The sequence below is a fragment of the Corvus moneduloides genome, chromosome 7 (genome assembly GCF_009650955.1).
Source record: "Corvus moneduloides isolate bCorMon1 chromosome 7, bCorMon1.pri, whole genome shotgun sequence".
In the NCBI taxonomy this organism is placed as follows: Eukaryota; Metazoa; Chordata; class Aves; order Passeriformes; family Corvidae; genus Corvus; species Corvus moneduloides.
Genome location: NC_045482.1, coordinates 16277160 through 16294146, shown reverse-complemented (window position 1 = coordinate 16294146; position 16987 = coordinate 16277160). Strand labels below are relative to the sequence as shown.

Here is a 16987-nt window from a genome sequence, read left to right as displayed (position 1 = left end):
GGAAGCAGCCGCGGGGTGGCGGGGCCCGGAGCTCGGCCGGGCGCGCATGGGGGGTGCAGAGCGCCCCGCGGGGCGGGCGGCGCCGGTGGTGCCGCCGCGGCCGCCGCGCGTGAGCTGAGCGCCTCCGCCTCCGCGCGGGGGAGACAGCGGTGGGGCCGGGAGGGGAGCGCCATCCCCGCGGCGGCCGCGGCCGCCCGTTCCCCGCGGCGGAGCAGGAGGATGCGGCCCGGCGCCGGGCTCTGAGCGATGGAGGGGGTCCTGTACAAGTGGACCAACTATCTAGCGGGTAGGCGGGGGGGGCCGGGCCCGGGGGGCGGCGGTTGGGGCTGGGCTCGGCTCGGCCTCGGCTGGGATGCGCCGCTGCTGCTGCCTCGGAGGGGTCCCGGCGTCCCGCGGGCGGCCGGAGCTGTCGGTAACGCGCTGGCTGAGGCATCGCCCGCCGTTTGTGCTCGGAGCCCAGTCCCGGCGAGCGGCCGAGGGGGACGGAGGCGGCCCTGGGGCGGCTGGCGGGGCGGTCGCCTGAAGCCGGCTCCCAGGCTGGGCCGGGGGACTCGCCTGGCGGCGGAGCGCCAGCGCTCCCCGCTCTCCCCCGGTGCGGGCGGCGGCCGGGCCGGCCGGAGCCCTGCGAACCGACTGCCCCCGACAGCCTCACGGGCGAGCTGTGCCCGGCCCTGGCCTTCTGCCGAGCCCCTCTGGCGACCTGGATTGCGCCTTGCAGAGTTAGCCAGAGACTCTCAGCAGGATCTCCTGTATCCCAACCTGGGGAACATATGATGAACTTTCATTAATTTAATTTCATTAAATGCATTTTTAGAAGCGCTACAGACAAAAGGTGCACCAAGTGCTAGCATTTGCCTGATTTTGTATGGCTGATCTTCTGCTGTAATAGAGACAGCATCTCCCTCTGGGACAGGCGGAGGTGTCAAGGTGAAACATTTCTCCTGTGACACTGTGATGGGACTAGTTGTGTCTCTGAAGCAGATCAGCATTGGCTAACGTACCGTGCTTGATCGTGCCTCATGTTACACTGCTTTGACAGTATCTTCTTTGCCCTCTGATTCTTCAGCGCTTCATGTGTGCAGTTTTGCTTCAACATATACTGGTTGTGAGTGTGGAGTGGTGTGAAACTCGGTTCTGAAGGATTATAAAATGTGGGCCACGCTGTGAGGATTGTACTGCGGTGTGAAATGAAGTGTACAGAGCATAATCTTGCATTTTTCAGAGCAATTATGGGTCCACAGATATGGGCCTTCTGGTAAAAGGTAGCAGTTGTGCTGTAATTAAATAGATATTTGATGTCTTTGTCACTTCTTCACAGTAACTATAGACAAAACACATAGAGGACAAGTTGTCGTTAGGAGAGAAAGAATGAGCACAAGTTTGTTTTCAAAACAATGAAAATTGTCACTTTCACTTACATGACTGAAAATGTTGCTGTAGCAAAAGATAAATGGATACAGGCAATGAACTCTTGTGGTGTTTGCTCCCCTTTTAAGTCTGTTATTTAATAAGCAAATACTCAACAGTAGCTATGAATGCTGTACACACAATAGAGTGTTCTGTCAGCATGCAGCTAATTTCTGCTGGAAGCCAATAGTACTCTAAACCAGCAAACTTCAGGACCTTTCCTTAGGCTTGTGCTGGCCAACAGAGAGCATTTGCTCTGCATTTCAAAATCAGTGTCAGGGATTGCCTACAATTTCCAGAGTGTAGGAGGGCAGCATTTTTTTTTTAAGTAATCTCATCATATTAGTGAAATGTTTAAATTTTATTACCATCTGCTTTGTTACTTTACTATCTGTATAGTATTTGTTTTTGTGGCTGAAAATAGGCTGTAGTACTTGTCATTAATGGTAGACACCAAGCAGCAAAGGAGCTTGTTATTGTTGCTGAAGCATTGTGGAAAATATTTAGTTTCTTCCTTCATTAAGAACAAACCAGAAATACAGCTGCTTTTTTTTCTCCTCAAATAAGAATTTGTGAAGTACAAATTTGTTAACTATTTTCTCAAATGTAGAGCACTGCCCAGTTTCAAATGACAAGAAGTGTTTTTGTTCTTTGGCTTGCTTCTGTGAGGCACGTGGCCTTTTAAGTCCTTTGCTTCTGTTTTTTTCCATAATGTGAGGATGGAATAATCATTCCTGTAGGTTCCCTTTTTAGCAGAAAAAGACTGTTTTGAATATTTAGCAGAATAGGACAGGCGTTGACTTAGGAGATAAGGAGAGCAGAGGGTTCATGTCTTGCAACAGACCGTAGCAGAAAAAAAGATCCGTGCATTTTTGAGTTGCGTTTTACAGGACAGAGTCTTTGCATATTCTTTGAGTATTAGTGCTGACATTGAAACATTTCCTGTGTGAATTCTTGTCCTTCAGTGTTTGTACCTTTTATCATTCTGCTTTTGAGTGTGGATCTGGTTTTTAGTTACCACTCTGCATTTAAAAAGACATGTATGCTTACTGTTACAGCTAGTAAGCAACAAAAAACAACAGTTACATGTTATTATTTCTTTATCATGGAGTGGTAACCCGATTTAATGCAGCCTGGTCTTACTCTTCTTGAATTAGTGTTACAACTTTTAATGACTCTGGTGCTGGAGAGTGTTCACAGAAGGGCAGCGGAGCTGAAGGGTCTAGAGACTGAGTCATAGCAGGACCAGCTGTGCGAGCTGAGGGGGCTCAGCCTGGAGGAGAGGAGGCTCAGGGGTGACCGTATCACTCTACAACTCCCTGATAGAAAGTTGGAGCCAGATCAGGCTCAGCCTCTTCTCCCAGATAACAAGTGACAGAATGAGAGGAGACAGCTTCCAAGCTGCACCATGGGAGGTTCAGTTTGGGCATCAGGAGGAAATTCTTCATGGAAAGGGTTGCATTGGAACAGGCTGCCCAGGGAGGTGATAGGCGCCATCCCTGGAGGTGTTGAAGAAACAAATGGATATGGGCGTTAGTGCTCTGGTCTAGCTGACAAGGTGGTGACTGGTTAAAGGTTGGACTCAATGATCTTGGAGATCTTTTCCAACCTTAAATGATTCTATAGTGCTATGAATGTGAATAATATGAAGCCTGTAGCAGATTTCGGAGTCTGTACCTGATTTAGCTTCCTATGTTAAAATACACTGCTGCTGGATGGCTTCAGCTTGCTCTGTTGGCATGGCAATTGGAAAGCACCCTGGGCCGCGCTGTCATATCGCCAAACATGTAGAGGGCTTGGCCACACAGTTTTTGCCATTCCAAACCCTAAACCAAGCAGGAGTTAAAGTTTGGTGCCGAGTTGTAAAATAGAGGGATAATCTGCTCCTATTGTACAGCTGACCCAGATTATAATGGGCCAGCATAATTGTTATACTCTACTGGGATATTTTAGTGCTATCTTATTTGTAGAAATGGAGAAAGTGTCAATACTTAAATGTGAAATACAAAGTTTTCACTGAAATAGAGTAGGTAAAGGAGAACATAGCATAGCAGATGGTGACATCAGTCATTTATTTGTATTTTACAAGTAAGTTCCTACAATCTTAGAAAAATCTGCCTGAAAAATATATTTGAATGAAAATGGTTTTTCAGAGGTATGTAATTTAAAAGTCTTCAAAACAGGATTCCATGGTGGCTAAATTAAAATTTAATATTTCTCTAGAATGGAAAACAGAAGTAGTGCTTATCTTGCACCCCAAAAAAATGGGAGTGGAATATCCATATAACACTAGTCTGGTTATAGAGTGGCTCTGGTCTTCAGACTGCACAGATTGTTTACTTCCTGGTGTGTTACAAGAATAATTTAATGTTTGCCTCTTTTATTAAAGTTTTAACAGTCAAAGAGATGAATTTGATTTACAATTTAGGAATTAGACTAAGTTTTCTCTTTCACTTTTTTGATCTCTCTAGGTTGGCAGCCTCGGTGGTTTGTTCTAGACAATGGGATATTGTCATACTATGATTCCCAAGATGATGTTTGCAAAGGCAGCAAAGGAAGTATAAAGATGGCTGTGTGTGAAATAAAAGGTAAGAATTAATACATTTCTGCTTGAGGAAATTTTAGCTGCCATGGGAATAGAAAAGATCACCAATCATACATGTTTGCATCACAAGTTTTTCTTCCTCTGTTTTTGTTTAGCTGTAGTCCAGTGTGTCAGCTTTATAGTTCACAAATAATAATGAATAGAGTTCTGTTTTGAGATTTAGAACACACTGTATATTACTTTTTTTGTTAGTGTTCCTTTAGTGTAGATGGAACCAGTGATGTGGAGTGGAGAGGGTCACTTTTTAAATTTTTTTTGCCATTCCAGTTGATTTTGCTTATCTTGTTCTTTTGGTGAAGGAAAGGGCGAGAAAGGTTGAGCAGCTTTGGGCTTTTCCTTACTCAGCAGTGGTGCATTGTGATTTACTGTATTACTGTGGGATTATCATAAGCATTTTAAAACACTTTGAGCAGTATTTAATAAATGATTGTTACTGAGTTGAGGTTATTATTACTTCTATTTTTTTTCCCTTCTATCACAAGTTCATGCAACAGACAACACGAGAATGGAGCTAATCATCCCAGGGGAGCAGCATTTCTATATGAAAGCAGTTAATGCAGCTGAAAGGCAAAGATGGCTGGTAGCACTGGGAAGTGCAAAAGCCTGTTTAGCAGATACCAGAACAAAAAAAGAAAAAGGTATGTGTGTTACCTAGAGTATATCACTTTTTTGGATAATCATCGTGCAAGTATTGTGGTACAAAGTCAGTATTATTGTCTTTTTATATAAATTGTAATTATTTCTAGTCATCTCTATGATAAATTCCCCCTCAGTGTTAGAGTTAGATGTCATCTCCATTGACCTCTTTTATCTTAAGAAGCTGAAATACCAGCAAGGTATTGTTGTCACAAGAACAAACATATTGTTTGTAGCTGTTGTGAAGCCATTTAGTTTCTGCTGTTTTAGTAGCTCTTTATAGTAACTATTTTCTTTTTCCGTAATTTTTCTTGGGTGGCTTGATGTAACTGCTTGCAGCGACTCTGGTCAGCATAAATTTTATCCAATAATTTTTTCTACATTCCATTGTAGCTTAGAAAGCTTTCAACTTTATTTTTCTTGGTAATACGCCTTTTTCATAATAGTAATTAAATTAGCTTCAGTTATCCAAAAGTATTGTCTGCTTCGAGTATAATTCTTGATTCCTTGCAGAAGCCACTTTTCCTCAAAATTAAGTGGAAGTTTAAGTGGATTTTTAAATTGATACTTAAATGAAAAGTGCTTAAAAATTACAATGTGTATGTACATTGTATGCAATAAATTTATATTTCCATGTTTTTTCATAGAAATAAGTGAGACCAATGAATCTCTTAAAACCAAAATGTCCGAACTTCGTCTCTACTGTGATCTTTTAATGCAGCAAGTTCATACAATACAAGAATTTGTTCACCATGATGAGACTCGCTCTCCTCCCAGCATTGAGGTGCAGAATTCTAGAATTTCTTTTCATTCCACTATATAATACACCTCAAGTTACTGTTGATGTCTTAAACCTTATTCATCTCCCCAGTGTTGGGAAACTTAACCTAATGGCAATTTTTGAATGCATGTGTGTAGACATACTAATAGTCATTTTCTGTGTGTAAAGTACCTGGATGGTTTAACTGTAATTGTGCCGGGTGTTAGGAAGCAGTTGTGTTTCTGAGCCCTTTGGTTGAAAGGTCAGAAGAGCTGTCATATGAACAATACAATATTTTGTCTTGTTTTGCATCTCTGTTTAAGTAGTTGAAACAATCTTGTTTGTCCATTCTTACTTCCTCGTGTAGGAGGGTATTCCATTTTTTTATCAGTGAAAGCTAGTGTTCCAGGCCTTGGGAACATGCAGTGTGAATATCTGAGTGTGCACAAGTGCAATGCTAGAATGTATTCCTGCTTTTGAATGAAAGTACTGGAAATTATAAATTACTTCATTCTTTGCACTCTTGAGCAGCTTGTGGACAATGTGGTTGGTTCATTTAGTACAAAGCCAGGGGGTTGATGTTTAGTCACAACAGAGCAAGTTTTCAGTTTAGGGAGGTGAAACGGACCTGCAGCTCCTTGCTCTGGAGTGATAAAACTGTTCACACCTTCTGCTGCAATTAATATGTTTCACTGAATGATCTTCTGATACCAGTTAGTCACTCTGAGACAAGCTTTGCAGTAAGGCATTGTTGGCTGGTACCCTAAAGAAACTGAGATGTTAGAAAGAAGCTACAGTGCTGTCACATTTGTTTTCTTAAATTAGCCTTATGGTAAGGTGTACATTTGATTAAATAAAGTGGGAAATGTAAATTCTTAGTGGTAATGAGGGAAATTAGTGTCTCTGGGAGAGGTGGTGGGGGAGAGTTGTATTTGCATATTTTAATTTTTTTTCTTGCTTGTGCTTGTGCTTTCATTTATTTTCAGAACATGAATGAAGCCTCTTCCTTACTTAGTGCCACATGTAATACATTTATCACAACACTTGAAGAATGTGTGAAGATCGCTAATGCCAAGTTTAAGCCAGAAATGTTCCAGCTGCCTCACCCCGATCCCTTGGTTTCTCCTGTGTCACCATCACCTATTCAAATGGTTTAGACATTTTGAAATATTATCTTTTTTAAGTGTCATATTGGTGGTTTGATTGGGGGGAGGAGTGGCAGAATGCTATGCTATTGCTATGTGCTATGATGTTGAAATCTTGACTAACTTATAAATCAGTACTGGTCCCAAATATAAATCAATTTTCCATTCCCAGTCGTTGTTTGCTAGCCTTTACATCATCAGAGTAATTTACCATATGTGTCAAGGCCCTGTAATGAGGTATCTCATAAATGAATGAGGTTTAACTTTTCCTCAGCTGAACTGTTTGGTTTTTTTAGAGTGCTGACTTTATACTAATCAGAAAAATTACATAACTTCACCTCCTGCTTAAGCGCTTTGTGATTTGAAGCACTTCAGCAAGATAGCTATGTTTGAGTGTATGTAATTGAAGATGATTGTCTTAACATATCATTGCCTTATTTAACAAAAAGATATATGATGATAAAGATATTACTTACATAATTATTCACTATTGATTAATTCCCTTAGAAGGACAGTGTATGGGAATCAAATGCTTTCTCAGTTCTGTGTATGTATTCCAAGATGAGCTGTATTGTGGAATTTTTTGCATCTTTCATCTCTTTATCTTCAATCACTTTACTTAAAAAGCTGATCATTATGATTTAAAATAATCACTTTCTTTGATATGCATAGAGATTTGACAGTGATAGCAGAGAAACCACAAGGAATCAAGAGGCAGAATTTGACTTTATTGTGTAATGAGGAATTTAAACTTCCATTTGGTAAAGGAAAAATGTCTTGATGCTTCTGTAGATCATAGCAACTAACAATAGCTCTGTGAGGAACTTTGGTGAAAGAGGGAATTCCATACATAGGAAGTAGCATCTTTTTGTAGTAAGCTATTTCCTGTGTGAATGTTCTGCAACTTTTAATATTGATGGCAATCCATCTGTTTTCATGTAGTTAGATTTTTAACTGAGTGGTTGCTTTTTTATAAAAAAAAATTCCATTTTTCTTTGTGAAGACTGTTAATAAAGTAACAAATAATGTAGATATGCGTATCGTTCTTCTAAGTAGCTTGTGACATTTTTGGTGTTGTTTGTTCTTTGGAATTTTTTTTCCCCTAGATGAAGCGTTCCATTAGCCACCCTGGTCCTTGCTATTCAGAAAGGTAATTTTGTATTTCATTAAGCTTTTTTCTTGTGTCTCAAAAGACCTCCCTGAGCTTGGTAGCATTAAAATCAAAATGTGAGAAGAATTGTTTGCTTGGGGAAAAAAATTAAAAATCATAAATTGATCTAATTTTGAAAACAAAGGGTGCAGATTACCAGCTATCGGTGGCAGCTGCTGTTTTTAATACAGTACCAAAATTTTGTCATGCTAGAAGCTTTATGCAAATGGCTTGTTTTGACAAGTTAATGAAATTAGAGCTTGAAATGCTAACATTCTTTTTCAGTCAGTATTTCAGATTTCTCAGATTATTTTCTTCATTTTTATTTCCACATTCAGGCTTTGCAATTGTGAAATGATGATTGTTGGCTGTGCTGTTTTTAGTTTATTGTAGTAAAAAGCATTGATACTCACAATTTAATCTAAGCACCAAAGTTATTTCAGATTTAAAGTATATAAAATCTGTGTAGGTTGTTACAGTTTTTGCTTACTAATAGATCTAATTTCCTTTGTAGGATTAATCCCTCTGTAAAAGAACCAGGTTCATCTCTTCACCGATTTTCTCAGCGGCGCAGAAGAACATACTCAGATACAGAATCTTACAGTGATACACTTTCAGAAGATTCTCAGAGTAAGTTTGAAAGGGAGGGAGTTTTCTTTGTATCCTGTACAATTTATTTCTCTGTTTACAGCAAATGTTCTAGCATTGATATCAGCATGAGGAAAAAAGTTTTATTTGTAAGATTCCTGTATTATAAATCAGAGCACTTGTATAGTTTGTTACCTGGGTGACTTGTGCTGGCTTCCATCCATATTACAAAGGATCTTGCAGCTGAAGTAGTTATACTGAAATCAGTGGGACTACTGTCAAGATAAAATTAATACATATCTAGAAAAGGGATGTTTGTCCTAATAGACTCTTACATGAATGATGTTCTGGTAAGTGATGTGGAATACTGCTGTTTGCCACCTGCTTATTGTCACAGAAGAAATTATCTTTTTTTGACATCTGTGAGTGGCAGGGGTACTTTTCACCCAGTGCATTGTGGAAAGATGGTTCATTTCAGTGGTTCCTTGCCTTTTGTAGAGAACAGCACTGCTCTGAAGGCACACAGCCTTGCCAGTAATAAAGATGATGATCAGAATTTAGTCCCTCTCGATTAGATGGGCCGACTGAGTTAGTAGCCGGTTCCTCTGTGGTTTTTCCTTTTGAATCATGCTGGCATTTTGACTCCATTATAACTCTTCCCAGGCAGACTTTAACTTGACTAGTTCTTCTGATTGTTTATATGTAGGAAATACTTTGCAAATACAATAATTGACAGACTGGATGATACTTTCAGGGATTGAGAATTAAATACTTAATTGATCTCTTCATAGGAACTGCTCATTGTTCTAGAAGTGCTGTCAACGGAGATCTGGTATCATCAACCATTCCTGAAGAAAATAAATCAGTGTCAAAGGAAAGATCTGAACTGGAAGAGACTCTCTCATCCTTTTCCTCCTGAAGCAACTGAAAGTATTAAATTTCCTATAAGTAACGCTATGCAAAAGCTGCTGAAATTATACTGTTGTTATAGGAAGTAGTTATTTCCCTTTTTAGAAGGATTTCTCTGCACTTTATAGAATAACATAAATACTATCTTGGAAGTGTATTTTATCTTTATATAGTTTATTTGCAAGAGTATTTTCCTAATATTTCACAGTTTGAATGTGCATTTTTTGAACAAATTATGGCTTTAACAGATAAGCATCCACATTTGTAAATGCATCTCTTTTTAAATAGTGTGGAGGTCTGACTGATATGTTACTAAACATGCATTATAAACTTCAGCAAAAAGTTTTCATTTTTTTGGAGAAAACGCAACTTGTGCCATGGGCCTCTTGGTCATTTGTACCAGGTCATCCACCTGGAGCTGTGATTAGCCCCACAGTGGCTTTTTTTTGCCAGTGTAAGGGCTGTGGGAATGGGCACTAATGGCTCTGCTCCAGCAGCTTGACGGTAATTGACATTGCCGCCTTTAAAAATACAAGGATATACATAATCCAGTCCTTATTTTTAGGCAATTAAAGTAGAAATATTTAGTGTATTTTTCTAAACAAATGTATAAAAATAACTTAATATGAAGTATTTGTACCAAACATGGGATATTTAATAGTTTTTATTTATTTATTCTTTTTTGCATCAAAAATTTCTACCTACTTTCACTACTAAAGGTCTAAAGATCTACTAAAGGCTTCAAAATGTGCATAAATTGTTTCTGGGGTGTGTAGCATCACAAATAATTAATACAGTGCTGTTAAGATTCACTCTGCTTACTTAAGGTGTGTTTTTAGATAAGTATGATAAAAACAAAAGCTGAAATGTTAGACCTAAGACTTGTAAACTGCTGTTGTAATGAATATTTGTATCTGTACATTTTATTTATGACATATTTATACAAAAGGGAGCATCTGTTTTTGCAACTCCTTTGTATCATTTGAGGATAGTATACACCAGAAGATGGATTCTGCTCTCAGTTACATCAGTGTAAATTTGCATTAACTGTAAGTGAGGTCAGAGTCTGACTCTCTTAATAATTAATGAGTAATATAGTATAATAGTGCCTACTAGCACCTTGGTCCAGAAGGTCGTTAATGTTAGCATTGTACGCTTTTGGGGATTTTTTGGGTGTTGGTTTAGGGATGAACTTGGTCTATAAAGTCTTAGCTGTAGAGCACTTTAAGGAAGCCATTTACTGTTCTTGATTTACACAATTGCTAAATAAATGTACAGGGTTTTTTGTACTCAAGCACATACCAAAACCTTTTTTTATAATCAGATCTTTAATTTGGTTTAACTAGTCTTCCTTTTGTGTATATAAATAATTTGAAGCAGGCTGGAAAGAACAGATGGGAATGGGAGCTTTTCTTATTTTTGGAATGTTGATTTATCTAAATCAAAATAGGTCCAAATGTTGAGGAAAAACATAGGAGCTGTTGGCCATATATAAAATGCCAGTTTATAAACCATTATGTCAAGTTCAAGTGGAGTGGAATGGTTTGTAAAAGAGGTTTGTGGATACCAGCTCAGAGCTGTCATTTGTGCTCAGTTCTGTCAGTTTTCATGCAAACTGGCATATGCATATCAGCCACACACATGCTTGTGCATTTTTTTCTGAATGTTTGCTTTAATGTATTCTCTATGACATGACAATTGTAAAAATAAGTATTAAAAAAGATGTTCAGAGAAGTAAACTACATACTGCAATGTGAGTGTTGTCTTGAATCATATGCTGTCAGAGGTGCTTTTTGAAATTTCACTGAGTTTTCTGCCAGCTTCTGCAGTGTTAAGTACGTCACAACGACAGATACCTTCTGCTTTCAACTACTATGGAGAAAAGAGGTTGGACTCCACATTGTGCAGAAAAAATGTGAGACTGATCAGTGCATATAGTAGTAAGTAGTAATTTTAAATACTGCCACAAGACAAAAGTTGTTCTGATCGGATCCAAGCACAAAATTTGCATGTAATTGCTTCGGGTTTTTGTAGGTCCCCAAAGCCATCATTTCAGCTTGATGCATATATATGTGATATGTTTCTCTTAAATCAGCCTTTTTATACTAAACATCCTAAAATATATTTCAGTGAAGATGATATGCTGTCATACTTTTGGTAACTGGGGTTAAGCAATCATTTCTGAAAATTATCTGGCTGAATCATAACGATCCATTGACTAAAAAAGATCTGGCTGCTCTTACATTTTTCATTTCCAAATTTAGGGGAGAGCTTATCAGGAATGCCTGATTGTATCATTCTTTCTAGTGCAGAGTGAGAGCTGCACCTCAACAGAATAGGTAGTTGGTACTTCTAGTTTTGATCTCAAGTGCTTCTGAAGAGATCAGTCTGAAACCAAATTTCTAAACAGTATTCATCACTTAAAGCATATACATATGGGACATATATTTAGGTGAAAAGTGGTAACTTCAGTTATATCTCTGAATTTCCTAACATTGGGTAAGTAGAAATAGAATGCTTAGAAATAACCAGCTTTTAGTGTAAAGAATTAATGGTAAGACACACAATGATTTGGAGAGTTGTGAATACTGAGATTACAATGTTCAGGGACTTTAAAGAACTGTAAATTAATGTTTGTATGTCTTCCAACTTAGTAATTCAGCTTCACTTTTTAAACTTTTTTTCCTCAGAGAAAGCAATCTTTGGGCTAGGAATACTTCAGAGGTTGCTTCTGCAAAAAAATTTTATTCCTTCCTTAAAAATTGCAATCACACTTATTTGTTTTTGTTAAGGTTATTTTCAGAAATTATAAACTTGGATTTTGCTCCATCCCTATCGCTTTAAGTATTCTAGTGTAGCTGTTCTTCCTGTTGGTGTAAATTAGGAACTTTTAAAAGGGATGTAATACCTGAATGAAGGAAATGTCTATGAAAACCAACTAAAATGCAATAAAATCTCTCAGTGTTACTATGGGTCTCCACCATCAGAGTTTTCTCAGGCTGCCACATGTAAAATGTTAGAAGAAAATAGCTAGCTCTATAGTAGGATTTGTACAGCTCACAGAGCTTTGTTAAAAAGCTTTTTCTTATGCATCAGCACTCAGGAAACATGAATGCCAAATACCTTCATATTCCATATCAGTGGTAGGATATTTTTCTAAACTTGGTCCTATAGCACAATAGATTTGATTAAAGATAGCAAATGTCAGCTTGTACAGTTAGAAATCCCAGTATTTGACCTGGATGTAATAAGTAAATCATTCAAAATGTTTATTTCTTTTCATCCAGAGACTGCTTAATCTGTGATCTTGAAAAATGTTATTCTTAGGGATGTGTTCGGTGAAATGGAATATTGAAGCTTTAGGTTGTGACTTCAGCAATGTCACTCTAGGTTAGCATTTGCTTAGCAGTCTTGTGGAAAAACACTGGCTCAGCTGGTCGGCCTGTAACATTATCTATTCAAGCTGTGTTTCTGCAAAGCCCCTAAGTATTTTAAATCCTATTTTTAGACATGTGAGTGACTCATCTGCCTAAAGTACTTGCTTAAGTGCTGTGCAGAGTTGGGCCAGAGAGGTACTGGCAGGATGAACTTGCTTACACTGCCACACCGGTGTTCTTCCTCTTCATCGACTGAGTGTTTTGAGACTCAGTAGAGACCATGTAAGATTGAGTTTCCAGTAGCCTTTGTGAAGAAGAGGCCATGGTTAAATCTGCACATGCTGTCTATCACTAATTCTTTCTGCTGAGATGATTAAATATCTAGTGCATTTTTAGTGTTAATTTTATTATGTGCCTGTGTATACAAGTTACTTGTTAGCTAAACAAGACTGTACCTATGCATTTTTATGTCTTGTATTGAGTTTGTTGGTTGGGATTTTTTTAAACATCGAAAGAAATGAGAATTAGAGGCTTTCTTGAGTTTGTTGGGTTTTTTCCTCTTTGAATGGTTTAAACATTAAAATAAACAGCCTTTTTTACTTAATTTTAATTATTTTTTACTTTTCTCCCTAAGGAGGAAATACCATGTACTCTTAAACTCTTTGATATTTATGATTGTTTCTAAGTCTTCGTGCTTCCATCACTTGAAAAAGTTTGGGTTTTGTCCTGACCCAGAGCTTTAGCTCTTCTGAAATCTTTATTTTTACTTTAGTCCTTGTTTTGTCCCTATTTCTTAGCTTTCTTGCATCATTTGGATAGACAGTGGTTGATAATATATAGGGTTATAGGAAATTATAAAAAAAGCTTCTATAATGAGTCTTTCTGGAATAGGTTCTTAAACATTCTACCTGCTTTACTCCTGATTAACCTGAGTCTCTTTTTTTTGGCATGCTGAGAATCACAGTGATGCATCATGTGTGCTAACTAATGCTCCTGCTCCACTTACGAGAATTTCACAGCTCCTGAAGTGTTGCATTTCTGTGTTTTCTCTCAAGCTTTTTCTGCGGAGTGAATTCTAGAAGCAGACTTGCTCCTTTGACCTTGATACTCTTTTTCCTGTAGTAACATATCCCCCGCCCCCAACCCCCCAAATGTAAAGATGGGCTTTGCTCTGACAGATGTGTTAGCTGACTTGTGGGATGAAGAATTGGTTAATCACCCATAGGAGGTGACAACTTGTAGGCCCAGGCAATTAGGGTCAACTAGTCTGTATTAGTTGCAGCTGTTGCAGCTGCCGAAAAACCAGGAGGATGTAGAGGAAAGCCTGGAAATAACAGAAGGATAAGAAGAGAACAACGCTTAGGCATGTGCTAGAATTTATCCTTCGTCAATGAAGAATCTATGACAAAAATTTTCTTTAAAGGGTTTTTTTTCAAGGCTGGCTGGTGGACAGGCTGCTTCTGATAAGATGGTTGGATTGTCAACAGTTAACTACGCGGTTTGCATTGGAGAATTGCATTTCTACCCCATCTTTTGTTTCAGCAACTCTTTTTCTGTAGTGTAGTACAGGAATTGTAAAAACAGCATAATAAAGGAGTCACCGACTTTATGATGCAGAAAGCATGCTTTATTTCAAATGAACAATTCTATCTCAAGGAGGTTCAACAGCTACCAAGCTCTATTACTACATTAGGAGAACTAAAGCAAATTGAAGTGCAGGCTGGTATTTGATGTTGTAGCAACAGTTTGTTTTCAAACTGTGGTTCATTGCTTAGTTGCCTGGAAGTGACTACTGGGTGTCTAATACTACCACACAAACTCAATCACTGCACCCTAAGAACCTCCGAGATGGGGTACTGCTGCTGCACTTGAGTACCTAAATAGCTTTGTTGATTAAGGGGATGGCCAGGTGATGTTACTTTTTAAAAAGCTATTCAGGCAGTCAATATGTCAGAAACAGTACACAGACAGTGGGTGAACAAAGTGCTGGCCGCTCACACTTTGTCCAGAAATTGTCAGTCAGGTATGAAAATTATGACATAATCAGATCCAATGTAAAACATTAAAGCAATGCTTACAGGAGGGTAATTGCAAACATCACCAGTGCCTTACATTTCTGATTCAACATAAATAATTGTGCACGTATGAAATACTGTGCACAGTATCATGTCTTAGGTGTAGGTAATCTTCAACAGGGAGCCTCTCTACCTGTTGAGGCATTCTTAGACATCAACAATGAGTTGAGGCACAAAAATTAGTTAAATGTTGAGCAGGGTAGTCGTTTGCTAGGAAACTTTCCCCTGCCAACTGTTAGTTCCAAAAGTTACGTTTCAAAATGTCATAAAATAAACGGTACAAAACTTCATAACCGTTAACTTCGGCTATATACAGTATGTACATGTCAGTGAAAAAAGTGGTTTAAAATCTTAGGTCAATAATGACTATAAGTCATAATGTATAGCTCTGGACTTTGTCTCGTTCAGGTAGGTAAAAAAATATTTTTCTTTTATATTTACATATCAGATATTTCAGTCCATATATGAGTCACTTGTAAAAATACAAGTGTAAATAATACAGATTAAGCTCTCTAAGGTGATCGGATATTTATATTCACAGTGGCAGAATCGGTACCAAACTCATTCCCTAAATTCAGAGTATAAAGTCCACCGTCGTTCTTCTGGACATCCATGATGATCAGGGTGGTTAGATCTTCACTTGTTTCGATGTGGAATCTGCCTTGCTGGTCCTGACTGGTAATTTTTCTCCCTTTGCAGTACCATGTTATTTCAGGAGCAGGTTCACCCGAAAAGGCACAGGATAGTGTGAGAACTTTTCCTTCATCAATGCTGATATCAGATGGGAGAGCTTCAATTTTGGGTGGTACTCCTTTATAAAACGGGAGAAGAAATACCAAGTTAGTCTGTTTTCACTAAGCCATGCAGCAGCTTTACTTTGAGGACTACTTCAGGATAGCTGAAGCACTAACTCTACCGATAATTGTAATGCTCACCTCTCAGACCTGATTTAAGCATTTTACTAGTTGAACTCTCCAGTTGAGCCATACTAGATTTCCCCATAATACTGCTGGAGCTCATCTCTACAAAGGATTCTTTCATGGAGGACATGCTTTTGGCAGACATGCTTTCAAATTTCATTTCAGTCATGCTGCTACTGCTGAAACTGCTGAATGAAGCCTCTTGTTTAGAAGAAGCCATTTGAAAGGACTGAGAAGAAAAACTTTCGTGCATGCTTGCGTCGCCACTGGTCTTCAATACTACCTCTTTCGGAGGTTCTTCAACTAGAGCTGAGGAGCATTGCAAACATAGAAGGAAAAAGCAACAACATCACATTAACGAACAAAGTCATGCAGTTCTGTATGGTTAATTTTATAAAAATGAAGATGGCATGCTTTGCTTTCAATGGAAAACTGCAGTGGAGTATATAATTATTTAATTCGAGATATCCAAATCACAAGCAGTAATTTGGAAATTAAAAAAGAGGCAATGAAACTTACAGTATGTATGAGCTCCAAGGAAAAACATACATACTTAAGAAAAAACAGGTCATCACACAATGTTTCTTACTAGAACCATTACTAGAATTAGACACTGAAAAATTGTGTGTGTTCAGTTCATATTTGTAGAAGCTGTGAAACATTTTCAAGTTCTTACAAACATAGAATAGTAAAATCTATATTTCACTGAATTGTTCTGTAGCTATAAAGGGCAACAGGAAAGCTCAATCACTGCAGCTTTGCTTTAAACCCAAACACAGTCATACAAGCAAATCACAGCCACCCCTTGATGCTAGGAACTGGGGTATGGTATAGCTAATAAAATACCAAACCCAGTTCAATTTAAGTTGCCATAAAAATTTTTGACTGTGGAATGACTTTGTTTTATTGTAATAGATTTTGTTAGTAAATAAGGAAAGAATAATTACCAGCACCAAGGTCTTAACATACTCATCCTAGAACCAATGCTCATAGCTTTCTCTTAACATGCACCTGTTGATGTAATAGAGCATGCCTGTGCAACTCTGTGGGTGTTAGAAAGATTTCTAATGCTGTTTTAGGGCTGTATATGTAATATACAAAAGAAATAAGAACTTCTTAAAATACCTAAGTCAATGTTACCAGTGGCTTTTATCGTAAGTCCTTTTAGTAGACACACCACAGCAAAAAGTTGTGACTATTCTGAACACGAGACCCAAAGAACAAACTTACGGAGTACGGTCAAAGATGCTGTAGCAGAGCACTGCCCATGGTAATTTTTTGCCTTGACAGTGTATTTTCCAGTGTCACTCAGTGCTGCATTTCGAATCTCAAGAGAATATATATTTTTAGAGCGAGATACTCTGAGGTGTGATGAAACTGCAATCTAAGGAGGGGAAAAAAATGATTTCATTAAG

At 38.4% G+C, this 16987-nt stretch overlaps 2 protein-coding genes across 2 annotated transcripts in view; one reads left to right on the top strand and one right to left on the bottom strand.

The window, feature by feature from the left end:
- The first annotated feature begins 115 nt into the window (after positions 1-115).
- PLEKHA3 (pleckstrin homology domain containing A3) lies at positions 116-10970 on the top strand. Its single transcript, XM_032114188.1, has 8 exons — positions 116-286; positions 3879-3995; positions 4495-4650; positions 5296-5432; positions 6395-6559; positions 7660-7703; positions 8218-8333; positions 9083-10970. The coding sequence occupies exons 1-8, from the start codon at positions 247-249 to the stop codon at positions 9208-9210; spliced, it is 903 nt and encodes a 300-aa protein (XP_031970079.1). The 5' UTR covers positions 116-246; the 3' UTR covers positions 9211-10970.
- Positions 10971-14182: 3212 nt separating this feature from the next.
- LOC116446415 (titin-like) overlaps positions 14183-16987 on the bottom strand; it is a 245290-nt gene continuing 242485 nt past the window's right edge. Inside the window, 3 exon segments of the mRNA XM_032114190.1 lie at positions 14183-15463; positions 15588-15881; positions 16803-16956. Of these exon segments, the coding sequence (XP_031970081.1) occupies positions 15165-15463; positions 15588-15881; positions 16803-16956 (747 nt within the window). The 3' untranslated portion in view covers positions 14183-15164.